The sequence below is a fragment of the Gymnoscopelus braueri genome (genome assembly GCF_963280865.1).
Source record: "Gymnoscopelus braueri genome assembly, chromosome: 8".
Classification (NCBI taxonomy): Eukaryota; Metazoa; Chordata; class Actinopteri; order Myctophiformes; family Myctophidae; genus Gymnoscopelus; species Gymnoscopelus braueri.
In genome coordinates, this window is record NC_137609.1 from 25,147,916 (window position 1) to 25,174,406 (window position 26,491).

At 38.8% G+C, this 26,491-nt stretch overlaps 4 protein-coding genes across 6 annotated transcripts; 2 read left to right on the forward strand and 2 right to left on the reverse strand.

Annotated features, from left to right (window-relative positions):
* Nucleotides 1-1,186: 1,186 nt before the first annotated feature.
* On the reverse strand, nucleotides 1,187-5,337 carry mrps31 (mitochondrial ribosomal protein S31). 3 transcript variants are annotated; one of them, XM_080434915.1, is made up of 8 exons: nucleotides 5,172-5,337; nucleotides 3,992-4,595; nucleotides 3,150-3,844; nucleotides 2,886-3,038; nucleotides 2,564-2,707; nucleotides 2,408-2,481; nucleotides 1,910-2,050; nucleotides 1,187-1,791 (listed from the first exon to the last, which is right to left on the reverse strand). In XM_080434915.1, exons 1-8 carry the CDS (start codon nucleotides 5,273-5,275, stop codon nucleotides 1,556-1,558), a joined length of 2,151 nt encoding a protein of 716 aa, XP_080291041.1. In that variant the 5' UTR covers nucleotides 5,276-5,337; the 3' UTR covers nucleotides 1,187-1,555. The 3 variants fall into 3 exon arrangements, with proteins under 3 accessions (XP_080291041.1, XP_080291042.1, XP_080291040.1); XM_080434916.1 differs by having other exon boundaries at nucleotides 3,150-3,727; nucleotides 3,884-4,595; XM_080434914.1 differs by having other exon boundaries at nucleotides 3,150-4,595.
* Nucleotides 5,338-6,539: 1,202 nt separating this feature from the next.
* Nucleotides 6,540-13,191, forward strand: taf6 (TAF6 RNA polymerase II, TATA box binding protein (TBP)-associated factor). Its single transcript, XM_080434773.1, has 15 exons — nucleotides 6,540-6,707; nucleotides 8,143-8,300; nucleotides 8,405-8,491; nucleotides 8,846-8,999; nucleotides 9,083-9,139; nucleotides 9,260-9,379; nucleotides 9,465-9,580; nucleotides 10,365-10,442; nucleotides 10,562-10,663; nucleotides 10,772-10,954; nucleotides 11,209-11,283; nucleotides 11,370-11,495; nucleotides 11,591-11,764; nucleotides 11,948-12,139; nucleotides 12,668-13,191. Exons 2-15 carry the CDS (start codon nucleotides 8,145-8,147, stop codon nucleotides 12,947-12,949), a joined length of 1,902 nt encoding a protein of 633 aa, XP_080290899.1. The 5' UTR covers nucleotides 6,540-6,707; nucleotides 8,143-8,144; the 3' UTR covers nucleotides 12,950-13,191.
* A 672-nt stretch (nucleotides 13,192-13,863) lies between these two features.
* Nucleotides 13,864-19,289, forward strand: sat2b (spermidine/spermine N1-acetyltransferase family member 2b). The gene is made up of 6 exons (XM_080434753.1): nucleotides 13,864-14,003; nucleotides 14,089-14,140; nucleotides 16,638-16,721; nucleotides 17,000-17,101; nucleotides 17,286-17,326; nucleotides 17,613-19,289. Exons 1-6 carry the CDS (start codon nucleotides 13,941-13,943, stop codon nucleotides 17,790-17,792), a joined length of 522 nt encoding a protein of 173 aa, XP_080290879.1. The 5' UTR covers nucleotides 13,864-13,940; the 3' UTR covers nucleotides 17,793-19,289.
* LOC308089825 (claudin-15-like) lies at nucleotides 19,282-25,447 on the reverse strand (the record flags this gene model as incomplete). Its single annotated transcript, XM_080434752.1, has 5 exons — nucleotides 19,282-19,558; nucleotides 20,385-20,495; nucleotides 20,602-20,683; nucleotides 21,404-21,568; nucleotides 25,231-25,447. The coding sequence occupies 5 exons, from the start codon at nucleotides 25,445-25,447 to the stop codon at nucleotides 19,447-19,449; spliced, it is 687 nt and encodes a 228-aa protein (XP_080290878.1). The 3' UTR covers nucleotides 19,282-19,446.
* Between the last annotated feature and the right edge of the window lie 1,044 nt (nucleotides 25,448-26,491).

Genomic DNA, 26,491 nt, shown 5'->3' on the forward strand with positions numbered 1-26,491 from the left:
GTTTCCACAACTTCTCATACAATAGATTTCTAAGTGTGTTTTTAGAAGAAGTGTGTAATCAAATAGGATCTGTATAGTATTCCTTTTCACCCTTAAAACCACTCTTCCTGAAAATGTGGGAGGTTCAGGCTACACAGCACCATTGTGGATTCATGTTTTACTGCGATTTGGCATCAGGAGTGTTGGACATTAGAGTGACCTCATTATTGGCTTGTGGAAAACCACCATCAATCATAATCGCAGAACAGGGAACTAAAACTGTTTATATGAACTCTTGACACAAGCATTATCCAAGAAGTGTTTTCACACACTTAACCTTGCTAAGTGTAAAAGCCAGCTATGCCACTCAACAAAGCATCCCCACTATCCTGTTTTTGTTACTAGTAAAATATACCATAACATGAGGCAGGTTTAAATAGGGACATGGACATCTCATACAACCAATAATAGACCATGTTGTGATTTCAGAAACCCCCTCACCTCCATTAGAAAGTCAGCTCAGCAAAAACATTTTGAGAACAAATATATTTATTTTTCAATTTTGTTATTCAGTGTGTTCCCTACTGCACATCTGTTGAATAAAGTGGGTAGTTTCCTTACCCAAACATCTTATCTGTTTAACAAATCCATATTCTGACCCCACTGCTCCCTTTGCCTGCAGTAGAATTAACCACATAATCCCCATTTTCACAAAATAATGATTCTGATTCTGAAATCAAATGTTCACCTGAAATGACATGCCATGTTTTTGAAAATAATGTACAAGCTCACTAAGCATCACATCACATTACATGATATGTTGTGAGCTGTCAACAACAAAAAAGTTCACCTATATGACTGTCCAAAATATGGACCCCAGGGTATACAGTAAGTGCTCCTAGAAAAGATTATGTGACTTATGATTGTTTACAAAGGTGTTGACATTTATGGGCAACTTGGGATCGGCTCCGTCTACATGTATGTAAATGTTTACACTGATCTTAAATATTGTTCGGAATGAAGTTCAGTTTTCCAAAAACAATGGACAAATAGGTGGACTGGACACATGAGTAGCAGCATGGCAACACAATTTAAGTTTTAACAGCTAATAAAATGCCTTGCTTGGAGCATGTTTTAGATGCAGTGTAATAGCATAGAGAGCTATTATGTTAGTCAATTGCAATTCAAAAATTCTGCTTAGACAATGGATGGGCAAATTGCATTGCTATTCTTTAATGCACAGGGTCTTACATTTACCCAACTTTCCGTACACTCTCATCTCTAAACAGTATGTAAACTGTTCAGTGATAGAATGCGGCTATGAAATGAAAAAAATGTAAAGTATAGCATGATCTTTGACAATAAAGTCCAAACTATACTGCAGGATAACCATCTCCAATGGGTCTCCTGGAAATGTCAAGAAATCTCGAGCCATGGTGTGATAAGCATCCTTTACATTGCACTCAGTGGACAATGATGACCTTAGTGCAAAGATAAATTCAGGAAACCAGGCCCTGCTCTTGTGTGTCTAAAAGCCAACACTTGGCCCTTGAGATATCATCTTAAATAACCCGGGTCAGTTGAGGTAAACCTCAGCCTCCTTTAAGACATCCTCTTTTTGGTGAAAGTAGTCTCTGAACCATGAAATGTGATCCTTCTTCTGTTGGACTGTCAGATGAGCATTGCTGGCCAGACCAGCCACCACAAGCTCCATGAAGTGACGCACCGGCCCTTGTTGGGGAAAGCCTTCCACCAGGTGTTTATCCAGGAAAATATGCTCATGGAATGGGACACTCATTTCCTCTTCCAGGCCTGAGGAAGAGTGACAGCAGCATTGTAAGGAAGCATAATACCAGACAGTGCCTTAAGACAAATTAAGGTTTGGCTTTCCATTCCCTGTGTGTTATTCTAGCATGCAACAATTACCTACCGGCTTCATTGTTGATTGGATACTCCCACAGTTTTCCTTCTTTGGTCCACTGAACCATTTCTTCTAAAGCATTGCGGGGTGATTGGTTCGTTGACAGAACTATCTGATTAGTAAAGTCAATGTCCCATAGGGTTGGCCTCGCTGAAAACATGACAACAGCGTTATAGTCAAACATATTGAAACCATCCTTTTTCTAAACTATCTGTTAACAGAAGTATAAATTGAGCTTCATTCTATTGAAAATAAATGTAATCATTGAAGAGGTGTTTGTATACAAGGCAGTAAAGATCTGGTGAGAATAATGAATGCAACAACACAGAGAAAATGATTGGTTTGGTGTCTTATAAATATCAATCTCAATACGCATCTCTTGATGCCAAGATTTGAATGGTTAGACAAAATACATTAGTCACAGATTTTGACATCTATGTGGGTAAAAGTGGGTAAAATAGGCTTAAATCAAGACAAATGCAGTAGTACTGTATATCCATCCCTTACCTACTGCGGTCTCAGCTTCTTTGTCTACAGTGGGGGAAAAGATGCCAAGTCTTTTCCCTGAAAACAGGGTCCTCCTATCGATAAAGCAGGGGCATTAGTAATCAAGTCCACTGTACACCTCAAACACGCATGTACACAATTATAAAAAATACTTGCCTTCTCCGGACGCCATCCAGCTCAGCTGTGATCCCTCTGTCCTGTACATAACCTCGCCCATCATCATCAAAGCGGATCTGATTAGATGGCCGAGCTTTTTGTCTGTTTGGCCCTTTCCCCACTTTCATGTCAGCAATGATTACACTGAGAAACATTGATAGTCATTATTTGGGACATAGGAACTGGGATTTGCGTTTTCCATTTCACAGAAAATTGTAATTCAGGCATAAACCCTTGCCAATATGAGGGTTTGGGACCATCTTTAATGTAAATACAGCTATAGTAACATTCATGTTCTACAGAGAGGTGACAGTATACATACCCTAGGTTGTTAACTTCCCCTTTCTTCTGGGCATCAGCAACTGCCTCATGTTTCCTCAGTTGTCTGAGAAGCTCAGATTCGGCCTGGCTTTGGTTCGGTAGAGTGGCGGCAGCGGCTGAGGCAGCAGCAACCAGCTCAGGATTCAGCGTGTCACTGTCACAATGGAAGATGTTATCATTCCACGTTGTAAGAACGTATGGCATCACAAACATCCTCCCAAACTAGTTTATAATGAGTATGTTTAACACAGAACTACTGTCTCACCTCTGGACTGATGCCTCCTCTGTGGCCTTCTGAAACATACTCTCCGTGCTCTCCATAGCTGCTGGCTTGGGGGTGGGTGTGGAACTTTGAAGGACTTTCATGCTTTTAAACTTCCTCTTGCTGGTGACATCCACCTTCATGGCCCCCAGGAGATCCAGCAGACTCGCCTTGCTGCTCTTTGGTGAGTCACTGCTTGTCTCACACTCTGTGCGTTCTGCATTCTTTAGCTCTACCATACCCTCCCCTTCTTTGTCTTCTGCTAGCCTAACCTCAAGCCTTTCCTCACTTGTAGATTCTTTTGACTTTTGTACTTCTGGCATGCCAATATCATCCATCTGTTGTATGGTATTATCTGCCTCTGCCTGAACCACTCCAACCTCCATCATAACCTCCCCTTCTTTGTCTTCTTCTAGCCTAACCTCAATAACCTCAAGCCTTTCCTCACTTGAAGATTCTTTTGACTTTTGTACTTCCGGAGTGCCAATATCATCCACATGTTGTATGGTATTATCTGCCTCTGCCTGAACCACTCCAACCTCCATCATAACCTCCCCTTCTTTGACTTCTTCTAGCCTAACCTCAATAACCTCAAGCCTTTCCTCACTTGAAGATTCTATTGACTTTTGTACTTCCGGAGTGCCAATATCATCCACATGTTGTATGGTATTATCTGCCTCTGCCTGAATCACACCAACCTCCACCACACCCAACCCTTCTTTGCCCTCTTCTAGCACCTCAAGCCTTTCCTCACTTGAAGATTCTTTTGACTTTTCTACTTCCGGCGTGCGAATAATATCCATCTGTTGTATGGTATTATCTGCCTCTGTCTGAACCACTCCAACCTCCAACATACCCTCCCCTTCTTTGTCTTCTTCTAGCCTAACCTCAAGCCTTTCCTCACTTGAAGATTCTTTTGACTTTTGTACTTTCAGCGTGCCAATATCATCCACATGTTGTATGGTATTATCTGCCTCTGCCTGAACCACTCCAACCTCCACCACACCCAACCCTTCTTTGCCCTCTTCTAGCCTAACCTCAAGCCTTTCCTCGCTTGAAGATTCTTTTGACTTTTCTACTTCCGGCGTGCTAATAATATCCATCTGTTGTATGGTATTATCTGCCTCTGTCTGAACCACTCCAACCTCCACCACACCCAACCCTTCTTTGCCCTCTTCTAGCCTAACCTCAAGCCTTTCCTCACTTGCAGTTTCTTTTGACTTTGTGCTAATATCACCCATCTGCTGAATGGTACTAGCTGCCTCAGACTTAACCACTCCGACCACCGCCACTTGTTGGGACATCTCTGTGACTTTGTTTTCCGAGCTATCAACCTTTCCTTCCATAGACGTTGACGACTTGCCATCTTGCTTAGGAGGGAGAGAATCTTTCTTTTCACAGTAGTTGATTGGACTCGTGCTAAGGGCTTTGACTCCTCCATTTGCAACCCTGTTAAAAAAGGTACAAAGAAGAGCTAATGGTTAATACGGTTTGCTAATATTGACTTATTGAGAACATTGTTATTATGTTATTTTCAAAAGGCAGACAATTAATGTCAACAAGGTCCAATGACCTCGTTGACATTTGTGAAACCACACAGTGCAACCCTCAGTGATTAGCACCCATCAGGGGATCGATTATACTGGAGATAAATATTCTGTGAAAAAGGTATAAGAAAATTGAAAAATTGCTGGCACAGTTTGCAATGATTGTTCTATTTCATTGGCACTGAATGAGTTAAGCATGTTAACACAGATCCAAATGACTGTGGCATGGTCTCTTCAAGTTCAAAGGCATATTGAAGAATCAATGAACGCAGTGGAAGGATCTAACGTCACACACACAAAAGACACAAGCACAAGTGTGATCCACGTCCTACCGGTACCGGGGAAACGTATAAATAAGGAATTCATGTATCAATGTCTCTAAAAGGAACGATTTCATTTCATGTGTGGTGCGCTCAGCTGCTGAATGAGAACCTGCATGTTATTACATTCAATGCTAGCCAACATTCATGCATCTTACCTGAAAACGGTCAGTGCAGGTACGTCGCATTTCGTTGGTGACACACATGCCTCAACTGCACGATTTCGCGCTCTATAAACCGAATAAAACAACCTTCTATACATAGTTGATGAAGGAAGAATAAAGGTCGCCCTTGCAGTTATAACTTATGTAGCATGGGGGTCAGTCTCAGTGTTGCCAGGTTTAGTGAGAGAAATAAGCAACCAGGTCTATGAAAACAAGCCCAAAAGAAGCGGCCACATGTCGCCGATACATTCTTCAATCTTGTGAAAAAAATTGAATATTTTTGAAACATTTTAATGACACAATTCACACAAATGTTGTATGGGGGTCCCTGGCATCAAATATTTTCAGATGGTGGTGCACAGACACATACATATTAATTCGGGTGTTTGACATGAAAATGTTTGAGAACCACTGGTTTAAACAACCCCAAAATAAGCAACTTTACTCTTTAAGAAACAAGCGCAAAAAACTGCAACCCGCAACTACAGATATTTACAAGCAACTTTACAGAAAAACAGGCCCAAAGACGCTTGTAATACGCGGACATGGCAACCCTGGTCAGTCGTTTCCCTTTGTTGTTACATTGATATGGCACCGCCGTGGAACTAAAACACAAAGATAGTTCCGCCATAGAATTGTAGAATACTATTGCGAAAGTAGTTATTTGAACTATAACAACAACATATGTTATTATAAATATGTCCGATTAAGGAGTATACATGCAAATTAGTGTTGCTTATAAAATGAGAAGAACACTTTTTTTTCACCGGGGCAAAAACATAAAATGTAAATCCGATTGATGTCGCTTTCATATGATAATAAATGTGCTTCTGCATAAATCTATTATCCTAACCCTAACTCTGTAAAAAAAAAATTGTCATTGTCACTTTATGTGTTTTTAATTATTGATAAAACAAACAAACAATGTGAAAGACAATCCTACAGGATCTTCCATTCACAGCGCGCTGTAAAATCACAGCAAGGAAGAACGGGGTGGGGGATTGAAGTACTCTTATTTCTACTCAAGCTCACTGTTGTGAGCTTGTAGATCTGCCATTTTCAAAAGATTTTAATACATTTTAAACATTTTGAAAACGTGTGTACTTTTTGTACTTTAAGCACATTTTGATGCCAATACTTTTGTACGTTTACTCAAGTCAATTTTGAATTCCGGACTTTTACTTGTAACAACGAGTACTTCTACATTGCAGTACTAATTACTTAAGAAAAAAAATTGAGTACTTTTTCCCACCACTGGTAGTAGTAGAGTAGTTATTTTACTTGTACCTTTTATCTGTCAGGACCTTAAACGACGCTCTCGCGTTACGTAGCCTAGCGTGCCGTGAATCAAAATGGCGATATTTCAAAAAAAGAGGTCGGAGCTGCGATTGATGGAATAAATAAATCAACAAATGGACATCTACCTCGATCTATTAGCTCGAACAAATAATCCCAACAGTGGATGCTTTTAGTATATAATTTCCTGCGAAAAAGTGGACAGATTATAGCGGTAGATCAATTTGCACACAGGTAAGAACAATAACATGGGCTAAGTTATTAGCTTTGCAAGCTAATGTAGTTCACAACCATGCTAAGTGGCTACAGCTACACTGGTGAAAAGTAGTATGCGTTGAATAACAATCCTATAACCAGGGCTGTCACGATTACAGCATTCAAGTTGACGATTAGTTGTCATACACATAATTGCGATTAACGATTTAAAATTGTGTTTCTGTCGTTGAAAACTGGAGCATATGAATAAAAAATAAAATTCTGTTTGGCTTTTAGGCTTCGTAATCAAATAGGGAAGATATGACAAATAATTTGAATTTACAAAGAATTGACTGACATTTGATAATATCATACTTTTAATTTGTTTTTAAAATAACGGAAATAGCTGATCTACAAGCTTACCGCCACGAAGTGACGCGATTATGCAAAAATAATTGTGATTATATCAAATAATTGCGATTAGACAATTATGTAATAATTGTGACAGGCTTAGCTATAATATGATATAACTGATGAGTGTGGTTCTGAACACAAACATGTATGCACCGCTATGATCGCATTGAATGAGACTGCTGTTTACACAGATCGTCTGTGATGACTGTGTTATCATAACAGTAAGTTTAATATAGTGCCACTCAATGCAGTGCTTCACTAATAAAAATAAAAACAAATATTAAAAACAGGAAAAGGTAATCTAGACAATAACATAATCGCGTCAGTTTAGTAACCTGTAAGTAAGATGATTGTATGACGTTCTGCTTAGTAGTGTATATTTGTATGTCTTCTTAAATGTCATCATGATTTGAGTGCACGGGGATCTCATTTAAAAAAAGCCAAGTGCTTTTATGAGCGATCCAGTTTAGAGGACCTTGTATTGTGAATTGTACTTCCATGTACGGTTTCCATGTCTTTCTAAATAATCAATCAATCAATAAAAATAGATGGTAAAAATGTATAATTACAGAGATGATTACTTACTTAGATAGATAGTTACAATACAGATCAAAATGTAAATACAAAAATACAGTTTAGGGGAACAGGGGACTAAAAAGAGGCATGTAGCAACCCTGTTCTCTTCGGACAGGAAGGGCATTCCAGAGTATAGCATCTATTCTCTAATGGTAAACGATGAGCTTTTACCTTCATAACTTGTGCTTTGTCTTAGGACCTCAAGCTGTGCTACAGGTGGCTCATAGGGGAAGAGTAGTTCAGAAATTTATTGTTGAGTTGCTACTGAGCTGGACTTGACTGACAGGTAGCCAGGAATCTAGTTTAAATTAATTGTGACCAAATGTATGTTCAACTTCTCACCAAAGTTAAATGGGCTTAAGCACAGTGTTTCTAATAAGGTCTAAATTCTAAAAAGTAGCCTAACTGCAAGTATTATGTGTATGTGATTGTAATTTGGGAGGGATCTGGCCTTCAGTGTTCATTGGGTTGTGTGTTTCAACAGCCATGGCAGAGGAGCGGCGGCAGAATAAGTGCTCTGTAGTCCTGCCTACAGAATCCATGAAGGCAATTGCTGAGTCTGTAGGAGTGGGGCAGATGCAGGAGGAAAGCTGTGCAGCCCTAAGTGAAGAGGCCAGCTTCAGAATAAAGGAAATATTTCAGGTAAGGGTCAGTGGATTCTGGGAGGTAATGTTTGTGAATTTTAGAGTGCATTTGTTGAATCCCATCTCTTGAAAAATTTCTCTTTATTTTCTCCCTGTCTACAGGATGCTCTGAAGTTTATGCACCATGGTAAGAGACGTAAATTGACAACCAATGACATCGACAATGCTCTCAAGCTGAGAAATGTGGAGGTGAGTGCCTTTGCAAATTGAACTCCTAAAGACGTTTGATTCGTGCTAACTGCGATTGTTTGTACTTCATGGATGTCATTTATTGAAAATAATGTGAAAAGAAAGGGGCCGTACTCCATATAATAAGTTATAAACTAGGTGCTGAATCCTCCAATAATGCACAATAAACAAAGGCCAGGACAGCACTCCCAATAGTGCAATATTAAGATACTTTTATTGGAAGTGCTGTCCTGGCCTTTGTTCATTAAATAATTAAGTAAGGCTTTTGTCCATGTTTATTAAATAATTAAATTAGGCTTATGTCCAGTTCCCAAATAAGTGATGTATTCTATTAACTCTTAACTATTTCTATAGCCCCTTTATGGGTTCCAGGCCCAGGAGTTCATTCCCTTTCGCTTTGCAAGTGGTGGTGGAAGGGAGCTTCATTTCTATGAGGAAAAGGAAGTGGACCTGAGTGACATCATCAACACGCCCCTCCCCAGAGTTCCACTAGACGTTTCTCTTAAAGGTAATACAATAAATAACATTGCATGTCATCAGTTATATTCCATCCTTATTCTGCTTCATCTATTTTTTTGTTTTAATCTGCAGCACATTGGTTAAGTATTGAGGGTGTGCAGCCTGCTATACCAGAAAATCCACCTCCAGGTGAGAGCTCATCCTGCTTCTCAGGAAAAGCACAGTAAAATGTTAATGCAAAATCAAACATGCTTCTATTAAATGGAGAAAAAGATCAAATATAAATACTCTCAATTACTTTATTTGTAGCACCAAAAGAGCAGCAAAAGGCTGAGTCTACAGAACCCCTGAAAGTTGCCAAGCCAGGTCAGGATGAGGAAGGAGGCATTCAAAACAAGGGACAGGGGGCAACCTCTGCAGAAGGCAAAGGTAAGCATCTTATATTTTATGGCACAGTACATCGCAATCGACCACAAGAGTCATTTCCAAATCCTATTAATCTCTTATCTTTCAGGAAAAGACAAGATGAGGATGAAGCCACGCAGCACTCATGAACTTTCCGTGGAACAGCAGCTCTACTACAAGGAAATCACAGAGGCCTGTGTTGGCTCATGTGAAGCCAAAAGGGCTGTAAGTTGTGCCTCCAAAATACATTATAGGATCCATAAGGCTTAATTATAGCTTGTCACTTGACAAAACCATGTTTTTCTTTATCAAGTATAAATTAAGCCTTATTCTGTGTTCACACTCGCAGCGTCTAAAATGTGGTCTGCTATGCTGTCGGCAAGATGTCAACAACGAGTGTGTTGCTCATCATGTTGACTTCATCAAGCATGCATCTGTCTGGGAATGAAGAGCGAGAAAAATATAAAGAAATATATAAAGGCTTGGGTTAAAAAGAACAGGGAAGTGGCTCAGGGCAAGGATTTGTTCTTCCCTATTATAAGCAGGAATTGCGTGGAGAAAGAAGAGGAGTGGAAATAAAATATAATACAACAAACAAAAAAACGTTGATGCGTCACTGCATCACTGGAGCACTGAAAAGAATTGAAGCCAGCTCACCTTTTTTACATAGCTTTTGTAGCTCGTCTACAGTTTCAGGCCTCAATTTGTATCTTCATGTCCCTTGCTTACATTGAAAGTGACGTGTAGCCCGTCGATTTGTCGCTGCTAGTATGATTGCAGCATAAAACATATATATATATATATATATATATATATATATATATATATATATATATATATATACTGTATATTACTGTTATCACATTGGTTTGTCAAGCAGTTGTGTACAGTTACAAATTGCCTTGGCCAATCCTGAAAAAAGTTCATATTGCCCCCTCCAAAGCTTACTTTGAATTATTACACATTATGTCAAAAGAGTAAATCGTGTGTTTTCTTTCGTCTTGCTCAGGAGGCTTTGCAGAGTATCGCCACAGACCCTGGGCTGTATCAGATGCTACCACGATTCAGCACCTTCATCTCTGAGGGGGTGAGCATCTATTCCAATCCCTTCAATATCTGTGTAACAGTTTGACTTCACTGACACATTGATAACAGTACCCCAGGCGTCTCACTCTTGAAGGTACTAACTTAATGCTCTTTCCTAAGGTGCGTGTAAACGTGGTGCAAAACAATCTGGCTCTGCTCATTTACCTAATGAGAATGGTCAAAGCTCTAATGGACAACCCCACACTGTACCTGGAGAAATATGTAAGCATTTGACACGACACAAAATTCAGGACTGTTTTACACTGGGGAAAACAAAAAGAAATTCAACAATATTGTGTTTTTTCCTCCCCCTCTATGACTCTTGTGTAGTTACATGAGCTGATTCCAGCTGTGGTGACGTGTATTGTGAGTAAGCAGCTGTGTTTGAGGCCTGATGTTGACAATCACTGGGCACTAAGGGACTTTGCTGCTCGCCTCATGGCCCAAAGTTGTAAAACCTTCAGTACCACGACCAACAACATCCAGTCGCGCATTACCAAGACCTTTACTAAGGTGTGTGTTTTGATTTTTCTCTACATGTCTCGGTACAGACTAAGCATACTATAGTTATAATAGTTTTTACAAACAAGCTTGTATTTGGGGCATCATTGAAGGACAAGTGGGTAAAATGGCTTTGCTATTATATGGACTGATTATTTGTAAATACAAAATAAAAAAGAAAGGAAAGAGAAGTGGACATTGGTAGAGATGGATGTCTTATCACCCGTTCTACTGTTCTCTAACTACCTGTTGCTGTTCACCCTCAGAGTTGGTTGGATGAAAAAACCCAGTGGACAACGCGTTACGGCTGCATAGCAGGACTTTCTGAACTTGGATATGATGTGAGCGTGATTCTTATTGAGAGTTTTTTTTTCTTCTATTTGTTTTTTCTTGTGTTGTCACTAACATCTGGCTTCATCTTCTGTAGGTGATTAAGGCATTGATTCTTCCCCGGCTTACTATAGAGGGTGCTCGCATCAAAGCAGTGATGGAGGGACCAGTGGTGTCTAATATTGATAAGATAGGAGCCGACCACGTTCAAAGCCTCTTATTGGTAAAACTAAAAGTTTCATGACTTTAAAGATAGAACCTCTAAACCTCTTATATTCCATATTCTAAAACAAAAACTTTGTTTTCTTTCCCCTCAAGAAACATTGTGCCAGTGTTATTGCCAAGACCCGACCTTTACCGGATATTGTGGAGCAGTACCGGGTCGACTACGGCTACCTAGGACCCATGCTTTGTTCCCACGTGGTGAAGGCCAGGACCCAAGCCGCATTACAAGCTCACCAAGTCAATAGAACCACCTTAACAATCACACAGGTACCTGAATCCCTCAAAGCTTCAGGAAAGAAAATAATTTGTTACATTGTCACAGTGTGGGAATAACTCATTGTAAACATAACTCTCTGGTCTGGATATCCATCCAGTTAGCTCATTAATGGCACACTAAACTGCTGTTCACGTGAACTCAGCCACCAGGTAAAACTTGTCTGTTTTTTTCAGCCTCGTCCCACTCTCACAGTCTCACAGAGTGGGTTGAGTGGATCTTCAGGGCCTCGCACACCCAGCATCATTAAAGTTCCCACCTCCCTCACCCTCATGTCCCCTCGCCCAGGGACACCATCTCAGCCTTCTCCCCCGGCAACAAAATACATCGTCATGGCAACAAGTGCAGGAGCTTCCTCAACTCAGCAGGTACTTTGAGTTACAGCCATGCTCAAGGAAATGGTTACCACCACTGGGTATAATGGAGATGGCAAAAATTGTGGGACAAACTATTTGAAAATGGCAGTTAAAATAATGAATTATTTGGTCCTGTTTCGGCTGAAAAAATTACACAGATTTATGATTATGATGGTCCTCCTCCTTGACATGCTAGACATTTGACATGCTGCAGCTAGAGACTTGACACCATTAAGGATGTATTATGTGGTACATTATGTAATGTGTATTACTCTCGTTACAAATATCACATTAACCCACTGGATGCGGTAGTTTTAGTCCAATCCATCCAGTACATGATGTCACGGACACCCCAGTCAGACTGACCTGTAAGTCGTCATAACTAAAGTTTAATAACAGTGTCATCCTATGAAACCAATTATACACAAGGTTACATAAGGAGAGGACTTTTATAAAATCAGCAAAAAAAAGAAAGAAGCTTAAATAAACCTGACTCTAGTCTTAGAACATGGCTTAATATCTTTTTTTGTTTTTTCTCAGGTTATCACCCTCAGCTCTTCCAAGTCAGCCTCCCCAATCACAAGCACTGTTCAAAGTGCCACTTCCACCTTGCAACCACTGGTAAAGCTGGAGGGAGGGGGGCCTGGTTTAACGGGGTCCCGGCCTCTCCAGAAGTACATAGTGGTGTCTCTGCCCTCTTCCGCCTCCTCATCCTTGGAGAGTAAGAGCTCCATGCTTCCCACCTCCATATCTTCATTAGAAGCAGGCATGAAGATGGAGCGCTCAGAATCTCCTGGAGCCAGCACCCAGTCCCCACATTGAGACAGCCCAGTGTCCAGATGGGACGCTACAGAGAATTTTACCTTACTGGAGCCGCTCACATAAACTTTCTGAAAGCAAACACCATATGACTGAGAAAGCATGGATGTTACCAGATATTGTATATATGTTCATGCCTAATGAAAACTGGGGAGGTTAATCTGTGGCATTTGTAATGGTTCAAGTGATATTCTAACAGATTTTGTTTTCTTTTTTTTTTTACTCCAAAATAAATCAGATTTTGTAAGGATCTCTGTGTGAGCATACGCTTTTATGTTAATTGGGCATTATAACCGTATGTAATTGTTTATCAGAAATTGTGTTTAATTCGAGCAATGTGGCTTCTTTTAAAAGAGAAAAGAAAAAGTAAACTATAGAGGAAGCAAAACTAGTGGGCTGAACCATATGGCTGAGCTGAACGCTTTATTATAATTTGCCATGAGGACCTATATTTTGAAAAATTGCACCGGAAGTTAAGGTAATCAACTAGTGGTTTCAGCGTTGCCATGTCCGCTTATTATAAGCGACTTTGGGCTTATTTCTCTGTAAAGTTGCTTGTAAATATTGGTAGTTGCGTTTTTTGGGCTTCTGAAATGTAGTTGCTTATTTGGGCTGTGGTTCTCAAACATTCTTATGTCAATCAATGTCATTATTACCCCCAAATCAATGTATACAGACCAAACCTTCTGAAAACATTTTGTGCCAGAGACCCCCATACAAGATTTTGTGGATTTTCACTTTGCTCCAAGATATTTCCTTGAAAATAGCAGATCTACATTCTCACAACGAGCTTGTAGATTGGCTATTTCCAAATAGCTAATGGTTTTTAGAGTGGTCGCTTCTTTTGGGCTTGTTTTCATAGATTTGGTTACTTATTTCTCTCGCACAATCTGGCAACACTGTTGTGTTCATATTAGCTCTGTGCAACTATCACGCTGCACGACGACTGGCGATATTGTGGGGAAAAAAGTATATATATTTGTAGAGACTAAATATGAATTTCAGAGTACGTGCTGCAACAAAAGATGACAGCAAGCATATCGAAAGGATGATAATGGTAAGGCCAGCCTACCTAAACCATACGGTATACAGCATGTTCACTTGTTTCGTTCGACTTTTAAAATGTATAATATTTGTTGCAGGAGTTGGCTGTTTATGAGAAAATGCCCGAACAAGTGAAGATATCTTATAAAGGTAATCTTGTCTATTTTCCGACCACAAACAGATCCTCCACTTTTAATAGGACTTAAAGAGTCGTCGTAGTGGAAACAATGGGGAAATCGAATCTGACTGAACTCCTCACGCCGGTGGTATAATGATTTATGATTTGCATGCCTTGCCTTTGATTGATTGAATACTTTTAACAGTTTGCAAAAAAAGCACAGAGAGTACAATTCTATACAAAAGGTATGCTAAAATGATTAAACTCAAGAAATCACTATGGCTTGTTTCCATTGGGGTCCTGTTCATTCAATTCATAATGCATTTAATGACAGACAATAATATACAATACTATGCAAAAAAAACACACACATATAAACGTGTAATCAAAAAGAAAAACATGTAGCCTACAGTAAACAGTTGGGGGGGGGGGCATTTCGGGTGGACTTTTTACAGGAGCCAGTCTGAATTGCAGCCATCTGTAAGTGCTCTTTTAGAGCGGGTTTGTAGGAGAGTAGGTATGACTGTTGGTAGGGCATTTCACATTTTGGTGGCACAGCAGTAGAACGAATTTAACCCGTTGTTCAGCAAGCTTCAATAAAATGGGCCTATCAGTTATTCAATATTTTGCTGTATGTTAACTTGTCACTCATTTATTTACAAGGTCAACTACCCATTAGACTTTTAGATAACGTTTATGCAATTAAAAACTTTGGCCTAAGGGTGGCACTATAGAGGAAAGGCCATGTTTCATGGCAATCTTTTGTGTCATTGATTGTAGTGTCTAGGTCTTGTATTTCTATGTATTATGTTACCTGGTATAGTTTTCTTGGGTCTATGATTCTGTTTTCTCATTTCTCATTTGTAATCACCCCTCATGTGTATATCAGTCTTGTTCCCCTGTCAGGCCTTCTTGAGTCCTAATGTCTAGTGTCACATGTTTTAGTCTGTCCGAGGTGTTTTTGTTCACCTGTCCTTCTGTATTAAAACACCCATTAATGGGTTCTCACCACACCAGACAGTGATACCATTTTGATGCATGTTTCTGTGCACGGTTTGTGTTAACATATATTTTAAGCGTAACATGCTTAACCTTTTATCTGTTTAAAACATTATGTTTTACAATTTAGATGAGTTGTACTTGAACAACAGATGCATCTCGTATCATTGGGCATACAGTGTCCTGATAAAGCAATGACCATGGCATCACTATACAGGTACCTACAATATATGCAGATGAGTGAATCGGTAAACGGATACAATTTAAGCATATCAAGCCTAACATGTATAACAGTTTGTATATGTATTCTGCAGGATGTCCTTATGTATATATTATTAGGTATAGATTATTTTGTGTACTCTTGGAATGATAAAATAAAGGAAATAAAGAATGATTAGAATGAACTGATCTTCTTGGATGTGGCCGCTCTACCTCTTGAGCCACTGCAGCCCCTTGTGTGATGTGTGTTATGTATGCACACACTAGACATTAAATGTGGTCCAAGTTGGAGGACACACTGCTTTTCATCCTTCAAAGAAGTTTAACAAAGACTTTTGAAGGAAAAGTTAGTTGTGGACAGTACATTATCTTTGTGTCTTCCAATGCGTGATTGTGTGTCTGTAAATGTCTGATCAAATTCAAGCAAACGTTAACAATGCTACTGTATGAACATGTCATTTTGAATGAACTATTGTGTGTACATTTGTAGTGATTTTTTAGCTTGATTAGCAACCTTATACTTAGGCAGTCTTTGCATGTATTTGTTTATTTCAGCTGTTGGTATCATAAACAGTCTGTTACTTGGATGATGTTTGTCCTTCATAATTATTTTTGCCCAACTCAAGCACCTGTTGTGTAGTGCAGACAGGGAGAGAGCTCCCTGTGGTGCACTCGGCAGACCTCACCAACGGACCTAGGAAGAGCTCTTTCCATACAATATACAATACGGTATATCCCTGAGAGGATGATCTGGGTTCTAGCAGAGTAGAAAGACTTCAGGATCTTCTCTGGCACCTTGAATTATATCTGCTTGAGGTGGTACAGGTGCTGCGTCGCTTTCATTGCCACAGCCTCTGTGTGCATTCTCCAAGACAGGTTCTTGTGCTGTGCACCCCAAGGTTCTTGGAACTGCCCACCCTCTCCACTGGTTCCCCGTTGAACAGGAGGGGTGTGTAAGACCTCTGCCTCTGCTTACAGAAGTCCATGATCATCTCCTTGGTCTTTCTGATGTTTGGGAAGAGGCAGTTTTCCTGGCACCACTGCAAAAGGCCTGCCACCTCATCCAGTATAATGGACATTATAACACGATTTGTTTAAAGGCACTTTATACATGCACCATTTACCACTTATTTATTTATTTCACTGTTCTGGCTACAGAACTTTGGAATTTGGTAACTGGGGTATTTTGATTTGACTATTTATCATTGGTTAAAGGTATTATCGGCTGTTTGTGTGGGCTAAGTTCTGTGGGAATCATGTAGGAGTTTTTAAAGAGGAAACTAATGTGATTGTCCTTTTGCTATACCGTAGAATTGGAGCGTGATGGGTTTGGCCCAAATCCCTTCTTTGAATGCCTTGTCGCCGAAGTAACTGAGGACCTCAAGTCCAAAGAAGGTAAAATGTGATTCTGTAATCTGGACCAAATATATTTTTTATCAGAGTTAAAGTCTACCCCTTTTATCAGTACATGGAGATGTTTGCAAGTTTCAGTGGGACAAACCTTTTAGTTCAGTGACGAGGAAGTGGCAGCTGGCAGGCCACATCTTGCCCTTATACACCTTAAAGTAAAGTCAACCCCAATATCAGTCTGTCAAATATGTTATCTGATTCTTATCAACCACAAATTTGCCTTAATCCCTGCTGACATTTGATTGTCTCTTTATGACATATAGGACACACAATCGTCGGATATGCCCTTTACTTTTACACTTACAGTACATGGAAGGGACCGTCGGTGTACATGGAAGACCTCTATGTGATGCCTGAATTCCGAGGTAAAAAGTTATTTTAGGAGTCTTCTCATCGTAGTTTTGTGATTAACAGTCTACTTCACATTCTATTGTTGAAAAGAATATATTGAATCTAGATTACATGTTGGCCCCTGTTGTAAATAACATGTCACCAATTATAAGTCATTTCAACTTAATGCTCAGTTTTTGTACACCTTTTCTGTAACAGGTAAAGGCATTGGCAAGGGTTTAATGAGCAAAGTAGCACAGGTGAGTCACACACTTGTTAATAATTGTCATTGGCTAAATTATTTATAAAACCCATTGACAGACCTAACCACCTTAGCTTAATTATTATTTTCAAATCACAAGCTCACAATGTGTTGCATCACAACACATTGTGAGCTTGTAGATCATCGATTTTTGTTACTTTGCAAGACACTGTATATAACGAAGTAGCGCATTAATTTACAAAAGACATACGTTGAAATATGAAGTTGCAAGGTTTCTGCCTGACAGCAATGTTAATGTATTATATGCCATTTTCTTTGCTTAGGTGGGGAAAGAGAAACGGTGTGTGAGGCTACAATTGTCAGTTTTAGATTGGAACACTCCATCTTTAGACTTCTATGTTGCAAAAGGAGCTCAGGACCTGACTGCCAGTGAAGGTTGGCACTACCTTCGTTTTGACGGAGATGCTCTGGACAAATTAGCAAATGAAGCTCCAAAAGATTAGACGGTTTGCTGCTTTTATCTTACATGTCCAATCTACCATATACACTAAAGCCCTGTGTCGATGCATTGCATTTGTCACTTGTAAATCACATATTTACATGAAAACATTTTGCGAAAAAGTATACATTAGGCGTAATCAACCATTTCATTGGTGCCAGACCAAGCTCTTGTGATCTGTGGTCATGTTGATTGAACAGCCTACTAATTAGTTATCCTGATTTTGTAACTCATTCAAGGAAGGCATTTTCTAATTTCATTCAAACAGTCGGAGGAACCAAAGGGCCTGTGCATCAAGTAATAGTCTATAACATGGTGCACACAGATCCTTTAGTTCCGTCAGTGTTTGAAGTGTCACTTATTGACACAAACCTATTTAAACAAGTTGTAACATCTGTGACACTGGTTACCTTGATGGTATTGACAGTCAAAGTTTACATCTAGCAGTTACAATGTGAGGTAGTGCTCTGACTCTGTACATTGATGTGCTGTGAAACAGATGATTTGTTTTTCTGTTAGATTTGTGTACATTACATGCTGGTGACTTGCACATACATTAATTTATGTAAATCTGTGAGTAGTCTGGAAATAGACAAGCACCAAAATCATAAGTGACAAATATTTTATTTAAAAACATGCAACACAGGTGATATAATGACGTATCTTTTCAAACAGTCATCGTAATAAATATAAATAAATGGATTGCAATCAAAGTTAAGCTGACTAATATGGAATAGAATAGAATAAAATGTTTGTCAGTGATTAGCTAGAAATTTTCAATAGATCCTTGAAAGAAGTAGCTGAAATACATGATTTAAAAAAGCAGTATTTTCTTTCAACATAAACATTTGTTGTATGTAGTCACTGTTATAATTTAATTTTACAGCATTGATTAAGATTTTTTATGAAGTGTTCACATTGTTTCTCAATTATTTTGTTAATAAATCAATAATGTGCTGTATACACTGAATTCTAGTCATTAAAAAAAAGTAAAAACAAACTATTCAGATCAAACACAAATATAGTATAAAATGCATGATAATACAAAAGAATACATATGACCTATCTGAAATGTGTGTTGCCTTCAACCCAGTTGTATTATAGATAATCATATTTTGTTTCTAATTCCATGATATAATGTATTTGATTATTATGAGAGACACAATTTCAGAAATCCACCAGATACTGTGCAGTAGGCTACATTCCAGGGAATTATAATTGTCATTTCTTTACCATCAATTATTATTAAATCATGTGTAAAACATTTCTCTCTATCTAGTAAGGTACAGTCAGTCTTTGCAGTTTTACAGTTGCAGTTCTTAAGTTGTTAAGCCTTGCGTATTTTGGAGTAGTGAAGTGGTGTTTTCTAGTGCCTGATATGATATGACTTAATGACTAAAGTAGGCTCCAGGTTTTAGTCATACCATCAAAAGAACCAAATATAATAATACAAAGATGTTTTATTTTATAAATGCATTTTGCCCCCAATTTTGTTTTAATTTATTTTCTCGTTCACAATGTTTCTATTGAGGTAAATTAGCCCCCCCCCCCCCCCCCCCACGTGCAGGAACAAATAATTCCTGAACTCCATGTAAATGTTCTCTTACAAAATTACCAAATCTTAACCCAAACCATAGACACCACCCTGCATACCCCATTTAGACATAGGCATTCCTTCCATAGTGGCTGGGGACAGACCATGGGACAGACTGAGTTGTTGGCACAGCAGAGTGCACCGTTCCTCTTGTAGGTGGTTGGTAAGGATATGGTCTAAAGCAGAGAAATTGTACCATTCAGAGGGGGGTAGAAGAGGTACAACAGTTACTCAAACAAATTGACCCAATAGATTATAAAAAAATCACACCCAGTGTGAAGTGGGCGGTGTGGTCACAGTGGTCATCACAGTGATGGAAGAAGTGATGGAAGAAGTGATGGAAGAAACCATAACTTTAAAAAAACAAATTTATGTTTTTTTTAAAGTTATGGTTTCTTATATAGGGCTATGCACATGTGTCATGTTTCCCTAGCCAATCACAGTCCTGAATAGACTGTGATTGGCCAATCACGGTGCAGGTTTAGGGGGGTACATTTGTGGCCAATCACAGCGCAGGATTTGGTGAGCAAATATCCAAACCTCACATATAGGGGCGGTTTCACCGCCCAAAAATATATATTATATATAATGTGAAAATGATTGAATTGATTTTTTTTCGTAAAAAAAAAAAGAAATTCAAAAATGCAGAAAATGGCAGTATACATTCTCAGAATGTTTTGCATCACACAATGTGAGCTTGTAGATCAGCTTTTCTTACACAACAACTCTGTTGTGGAACGAAGTATAAAATAGGGCTCAAGTGGTTAATCGGACTAGTCGATTAGAAAAAACAATTAGAATCTTTTGCATTAATTCATTGATGTATACAAAATATTAAACTTTAAAAAGTACTCACTTTAAGATTATTCTATTAATCGAAAAAGTAATCGATAGAATAATCGTTAAGAAAATAATTGATAGTCGCGCAGGCCTGGAGGTGAATATGGCCAATACCCATGACACTGTCTGATTTGGAGTAAACCAAGTAGAATGGATACTCACATTTTCTCAGTAGATGTGCCCAGTTTACAACTACACATCAGGCATGAACCTCCACAAAGTGCAAGCGTAGCTGAAGCCCAGCCTATATACAGGCCCTCGCCAATCTCATACCTACAATATAATTGGAAGGATATGCAATCAACATACTGCACATTCTATGAACATGATTTAATTCATCACTGTTGAAGAAAAGCTGGTTCAGTTTGACTTGACTTACTTTGTCCCTGGATAGAATTCATCAAAGAACTCCTGTGTTACGTTGGCTGCATACCAAGACACAGCAATCATTGTGCACAGTCCTGCAGCATAAAATAAATGAATTATACATACTGTGTGTGTGTGTGTATATATACACACACACACACACACACACACACACACACACACACACACACACACACACACACACACAGCATATATGCTACCCAGTATTTCCCATTATTGGAGCCTATACATTTAGTTTTTCAGCTTGAAGAATGGGAAAAAATATCTTTCTAAGAGTTAATCAATTACAAGACATTAGGCTACTAGGATTAAAACCTGTGATAGTCAGTTTTAGCTTATTAAAAGAGCACATCTTTAAAAAAAATCTGCAAGCCCTGTACTTGTAAATCTGCCATTTTTGAAGATTTTTGAATAGGATTTAATTCATTAAACCTATGATCTGAATAGTTGTTCTTATTCATTCTCTAAATTCTAATAGTTTAATTAAACTCATTTTGCTGGTTTCCGGTCCCCACTTTGAGAAAAACTGGTATAGATTGTTTTCATTCTGTTTGACTGCTTAAATGACCCTGTTGCAAACAATAGCCATTGCCTTGGAAATGCTCTGCTTTTTTGGAGCAATATTACTTATTTTAAATACACATACTTATATTATCGCAAAAGGATCTACACATGTGACTCAATTCAGTGCCGTTTATCCTATTCATTCCAAGTTTCAATTGTACTTTAGAATTGATTCCTGATCCTGACTGAGGATTACATGACCACTTTATTATGTATCAATATGCATTTACCCTGTAGAACGAAGAAAACTCCTCCAATTCCAGCCACCCTCTGCTTCATGCTGTAGTTCTCCCCTCCTATTTTGGAACACTGCATTCCTACAAGAGTAGCTGCAAGCCCAAACGTTCCAAACACTATCGCTGCAATCATCAGCGCACGGGAAGCCTGTATATACCCTGGGAGCAGGAAACATGAATGAATAAAATTAATACAATGAATGTTCTAAACTTAAGAATAGTGAGACAAATAACTCAAGACAGCGATAGCAAATAATTTTTGATTTGAGTGATGCCCCACTCCCTTATATGGAGTTATGGGAGTGTGCTCTGCTCATGCTGTTCCTTCTAGGTGAACAGGGTGGGGCAGTCTATATACTAATGGCTCATTGGAGAGCACCTGGGCCCGGTGCCTCCAGGAGTGTATAAAATCCAGCCCATGAGCAGTCTGAGTTGAGATCCATAGGAGAGAGGACTGCCGTCCTCTTCAGCTGCTCCCCATGCTTCTGTTTTGGTCTATTTGATTATTATTTCCATCCATCCATACACCCTGCACTACACCATGTTCCACTCATCCACACTTACACCACTGATTTACTGACTCCACACCTCATTGGATCCTTTATTGTTATGATGTCCCTGTACGTTCAGTTATCTCTCAGTTGCTTATGTTAGTTTATTAATAAATATCTTTGTTACACTTTCCATTGGTCTCCCTCCCCTATTATTTGTCGTGGCAAGAGCCAGCCATGACAAAAGGGATATAGATTTATGGAATAGTTTAATATCTATTTAAATATCTCTTACAATTTGCAACATGAGGAAAAGGCCAGCAAGCTCCAGTATTTTAATCAAAAATGTTTTATTGGATCCATACTCTTATCTGATCAGATTCTCCTGCCTTTTTTGTGTTATAGTTTTTATGTACATGAGAATTTAACAGTGGAATACCCCTTTTTCTACATGAGTGGTAAAGTCTAGAGCACATGTTTGAACAGTCTTGGATAAGTTATGACAACAGTCTCAGTTCATCATTTGATTTTGCTTAATTATTCATTGAGTTGCACAAGTGTGATACAATTGTATCTAGAAAGGGGTTCTCTGGGGCCCGCATATCTCTGCCAGGCTGGGTGGCCTACCCAGGGCTGTGGAAGTCATGGGTTGCAGCTTTCAATACTCGAGGAAGCTGTGGGGATGAAATAGCATTTCTATGACTACTAGCAAAAAGTGTATAGATGTTGGAAATGGCTGTGACCTATATGGGGAGTAGCATGTTTCTAGGAATCCAGGGAAACATTTTTATTGGATAACCTACGGTTCAAGGCCAAAACATAAAGTGGACTGGTACTGTATATCAGCACCATGTGGGCAATTTGAAAAAATGGGCTTCCTTAGCCTACTGGCTGCCTGCATGAAAAGTTTGATACTGATCGGTCCAGCGGTTTGTGGGATTAACAAAAAACTCACTCACTCACTCACACATTTGAAAATATAATCAGAGATAATGACTTTAAGGGACATAAAAACCTAGACTGATTTAGTTTGTTTTCCAGCTCAAGTAAAGACTACAGTAGATTAAAAACAGCAGGCTAGTAAGCAACACAACTGTAGCTAATAAAATTAATAATGGGTGTGTTAGATTCAGGTCTGCACAGAGCCATGGGGCCTCAACAGGTGTGTCAGTGCATGCATTGCACATTGACACGCCTCGAACACACCCATTGTTAATTTGATTAATTGCAGCTGTGTTGCCTCACAGTGCACTATAAGATAAGTCTTATGCTGTCTGTCATATTTTGACCCTGCTGTAGTTTTAAACCTGAACTGGAAAACAAACTATTAAATCAGTTTAGGGTTTCATCCCCCTTCTAGTACTGTATATTGTACTCATTAGAGTTTAAAACAGATGAAATATAAACATCATTCTACCCATGTGGGTGAAAGAATGTTTATATTCTAATCTACAGATCCCTACAGTCAATGTGAAGGCCATCATGATCAAATTAGCGCTTTTTATGTTTAGTTTGAGCACTTAAAAATGTACACCAAAAAATCTGAAGTTTAAACCAGAAGTGGACAACTATTTTTATAAACATATCTAGCCTACAGTAACTACGTGTTGTGTACAGTCCCTGTAAGGGAGAAGCATTTTTTTGAAAGTGACCAAGAGGGCATGCCTCTACCCCTCCCACAAGAGTTGTTATCCTTGCTTGCATTTCCTAGTATCAACCGCAAGCTCTGAAGAAGTTTAAAAGTGGATTAGCGATATGGACAGGATTTGCAATAATGATCCTTCAGAACTAGGCTGTTAGTTTCTATTGACAGAAAATTCAAGGATGGATGACAAGAAGCTTGGTGTGAGAAAGTCGAATTCTGTCACACAGCTTTTGCACAGTTTAAGTGAATTGCCCAAACAATATTAATTACTAATAATAGTATTAATAACTAACTTATTACTAATGGGAACTGTTGTGCCTTATATAGCCCTCTGTCAATATGTGTGGGCAAATAAGGCCCAATAAAGAGCACATCATTTGATCATCATTTAAAGCTAATCTACACAGTCACACGGCTGCGTTGCATGGCGAAAATAACAGATTGTCAACTGAAATGGCACTTCATTGTAAATCCGCAACACTGTGTCTCTCAACAAAAATAAAAGATGTGTTGTCTTTTGGTCGATCTGCTAATCCCGTTTTTGAACTTTAACTCTATAGCCTTGTGCACATTATTATTTTAGGAAAATGTGTGACACAATACCATCAGCAGCATTTCAGCTACATTGACTTGACAGCCATATACCCTTCAGGTCTGTCAGGTTGATCTCTCCCAGCTAAATAATTCAGATATCCCAATGTTACATTTTCTGTTACAGGCTACAAGTTACTGCATGAGTCAAACTGGTCTTCAGTTGAAAATCAATTATCTTCTCTGATTGACACGTTATAAATTAGGCTTAATTCGTCCACTGCATGGCGTGGGCATTAGCCAACTCCAATTACCGTACTTTTTTTTTTTTTTGTGTCCAGTGCACCCATACCTCAATATAGACCAGACCAGATATAACATTATTCCAAACAGTACTTTAAAATGTCCTGCAGTTGTACTATAGTCATATTGCTTTAATCGTTCCTTCCCCCATAAGTGGCAGTAACTTGAATATCAAAAAATGCCAATTAGACTCTGGTACAATGAGTTCAAGGCATCAATATCCCCAAAACAATACAACTTGGAATGCCACATCTGTTTTTACATGACAATCTCTTCAAAGTGTTTTATAGTTTTATGATGTGTAGATTTAGCAGAGTTTAGGTGTGGTGGTAATGCTTATCTTATCTAATAGTATTTTATAATACCCATCTTCATATCTTGTATTGCCCAAATTCACTTGAGATTATAGCCAGGACAGTAGAAAGCTGATAAGGTGGCTTACAGGTAAACCAAGTTCATTGGCAACTGAGAGACAAAAGGACACTTTTCTCCGTTATCGAAGTAGCTGGCAGATTCAGCGGAATTTGATTAGTTAACTTAAAGCATCAAATATGAGCTATAAGTCTACTTGTTCTTGAAAACAATGACAATCTTTATCGTCTCTAAACATAAATGTCTTGACAAATGGCATACATAGAAGTTTTGATACAGCTGTTACAGTAACTTAAAGAAAGCTGACTATACATCAAGGTGTATGGTCATTTCATCTAGTAACTGTAAGAGTAATGAAAAAGTTATCTCTTGGTGCACAAAGTCCTTAGTGAGCACCTGAGTGACTGGATTGGATTTAAACCTCATCATTAGCCAAGTTATAAAAAACAAAACAGTTATTCCTGTTGTCAGCCACATACCATTAAGGGCAAGCAAAGATGGAAAGTCACGGCAATTGTGAACCCCAGTGGAGTCAGTTGCGCAGGACATCCATAGGTTTTCATAGATGGTTGAGGTGGTGATAACGTTCCCATCCACTGAGGATACTTTCCAATATCGATTTGGAAGGGCGACACCAACCATACACCAGCCCAGAAACCCCAGGAATAATGCAAAACCTTCCACTATCGCATTCATTATATCCTTGTTTGTTGCCTTTTTATCCAGTGAGAGAAACAACTTAATGCAAGCACATTGATAAGCTTTGCCTCCAAGCGCTCTTTGTCTACAAATGAGGGGATTTGTGTTGGTTGCACGGTCTCAGGACCAATTCTCGGCAATCAATCTCACAAACTGCTGTTGATGACACAGAAACTTGTGAAATCAATGACTAATTGTGAATGGACCACTTGTCTTTTTCCTTTTATTCTCCTCTCTATTGAAACTTTTCAAAGACTGCAAAGTGTTTATCCAAGGGACAACAGAAAGGAGGTCCAATGTTCAACCCTGACAACTACGTCTATACACACTGGTTATTTGTTACCTTGTGATGTTTACTCTGAACACTGCATCAATAAAATCAAACAGCAATTGAAATAAGTCACGTTCTGACTCTCATTTAACAAGGCTCTTTAGGCTGATGTCTGTATTTACACCTCTGAATGTATGCCATACATTACACACCATGGGCAGTCTTGCTTGTTATCTACTGGGTATACATAAAAGATTTATCGTCATTAGTTTAACAAAGGTATGATATTGACTTATATCTTATTCAGCATTACCTTCTCTTCCAAACAAATCCTCCCAAAACCAATTATTTAATCCAAAATGTTTTTAACGGCTAATCAAAACAAAACCTACATGATTTTTACCAAAAACTTTATCAATTGTGAGCTGCAACTAAATTAAAGGTGGTGCAAGTGTAAAAAAAAAGAGTTGTAGTTTAAAAGTAGTTACGGTAATAGTAGATAACTGAACATTAATATAGGAGGTAGTAATCACTGCTATAGAGTGTTTGTTCAGTAACAGGGATCTCCCGATCTCTCCAGCTCCAAAAAAACTAAAATCTTTTTCAGGTCAGGATACTAATTTTATCCAAGATCAGGGGTCAGTAAGTTTGGCCTTGGGACAGTTCTTTTTTAAGCCTTCAGATGGCGGGCCAGAACAAAACCATGCTAATTCAGGAACTGGAACATGTGACAAACCACCTTATATACAGTACAATAATAACTATATTGC

Coding starts and splice junctions, on each gene's coding strand:
- mrps31 (XM_080434914.1), bottom strand. CDS start 5,275: ATGTATAGAAGGTTGTTTTATTCGGTTTATAGAGCGCGAAATCGTGCA. Junction 3,039..3,149: donor GAGGAGGCATCAGTCCAGAG/GTGAGACAGTAG, acceptor CCATTGTGACAG/TGACACGCTGAATCCTGAGC. Junction 2,051..2,407: donor AGAAGCTGAGACCGCAGTAG/GTAAGGGATGGA, acceptor TCATGTTTTCAG/CGAGGCCAACCCTATGGGAC.
- taf6 (XM_080434773.1), top strand. CDS start 8,145: ATGGCAGAGGAGCGGCGGCAGAATAAGTGCTCTGTAGTCCTGCCTACA. Junction 8,301..8,404: donor GAATAAAGGAAATATTTCAG/GTAAGGGTCAGT, acceptor CCCTGTCTACAG/GATGCTCTGAAGTTTATGCA. Junction 9,581..10,364: donor CATGTGAAGCCAAAAGGGCT/GTAAGTTGTGCC, acceptor CGTCTTGCTCAG/GAGGCTTTGCAGAGTATCGC.
- sat2b (XM_080434753.1), top strand. CDS start 13,941: ATGAATTTCAGAGTACGTGCTGCAACAAAAGATGACAGCAAGCATATC. Junction 14,141..16,637: donor AGTGAAGATATCTTATAAAG/GTAATCTTGTCT, acceptor GCTATACCGTAG/AATTGGAGCGTGATGGGTTT. Junction 16,722..16,999: donor GGACCTCAAGTCCAAAGAAG/GTAAAATGTGAT, acceptor TATGACATATAG/GACACACAATCGTCGGATAT.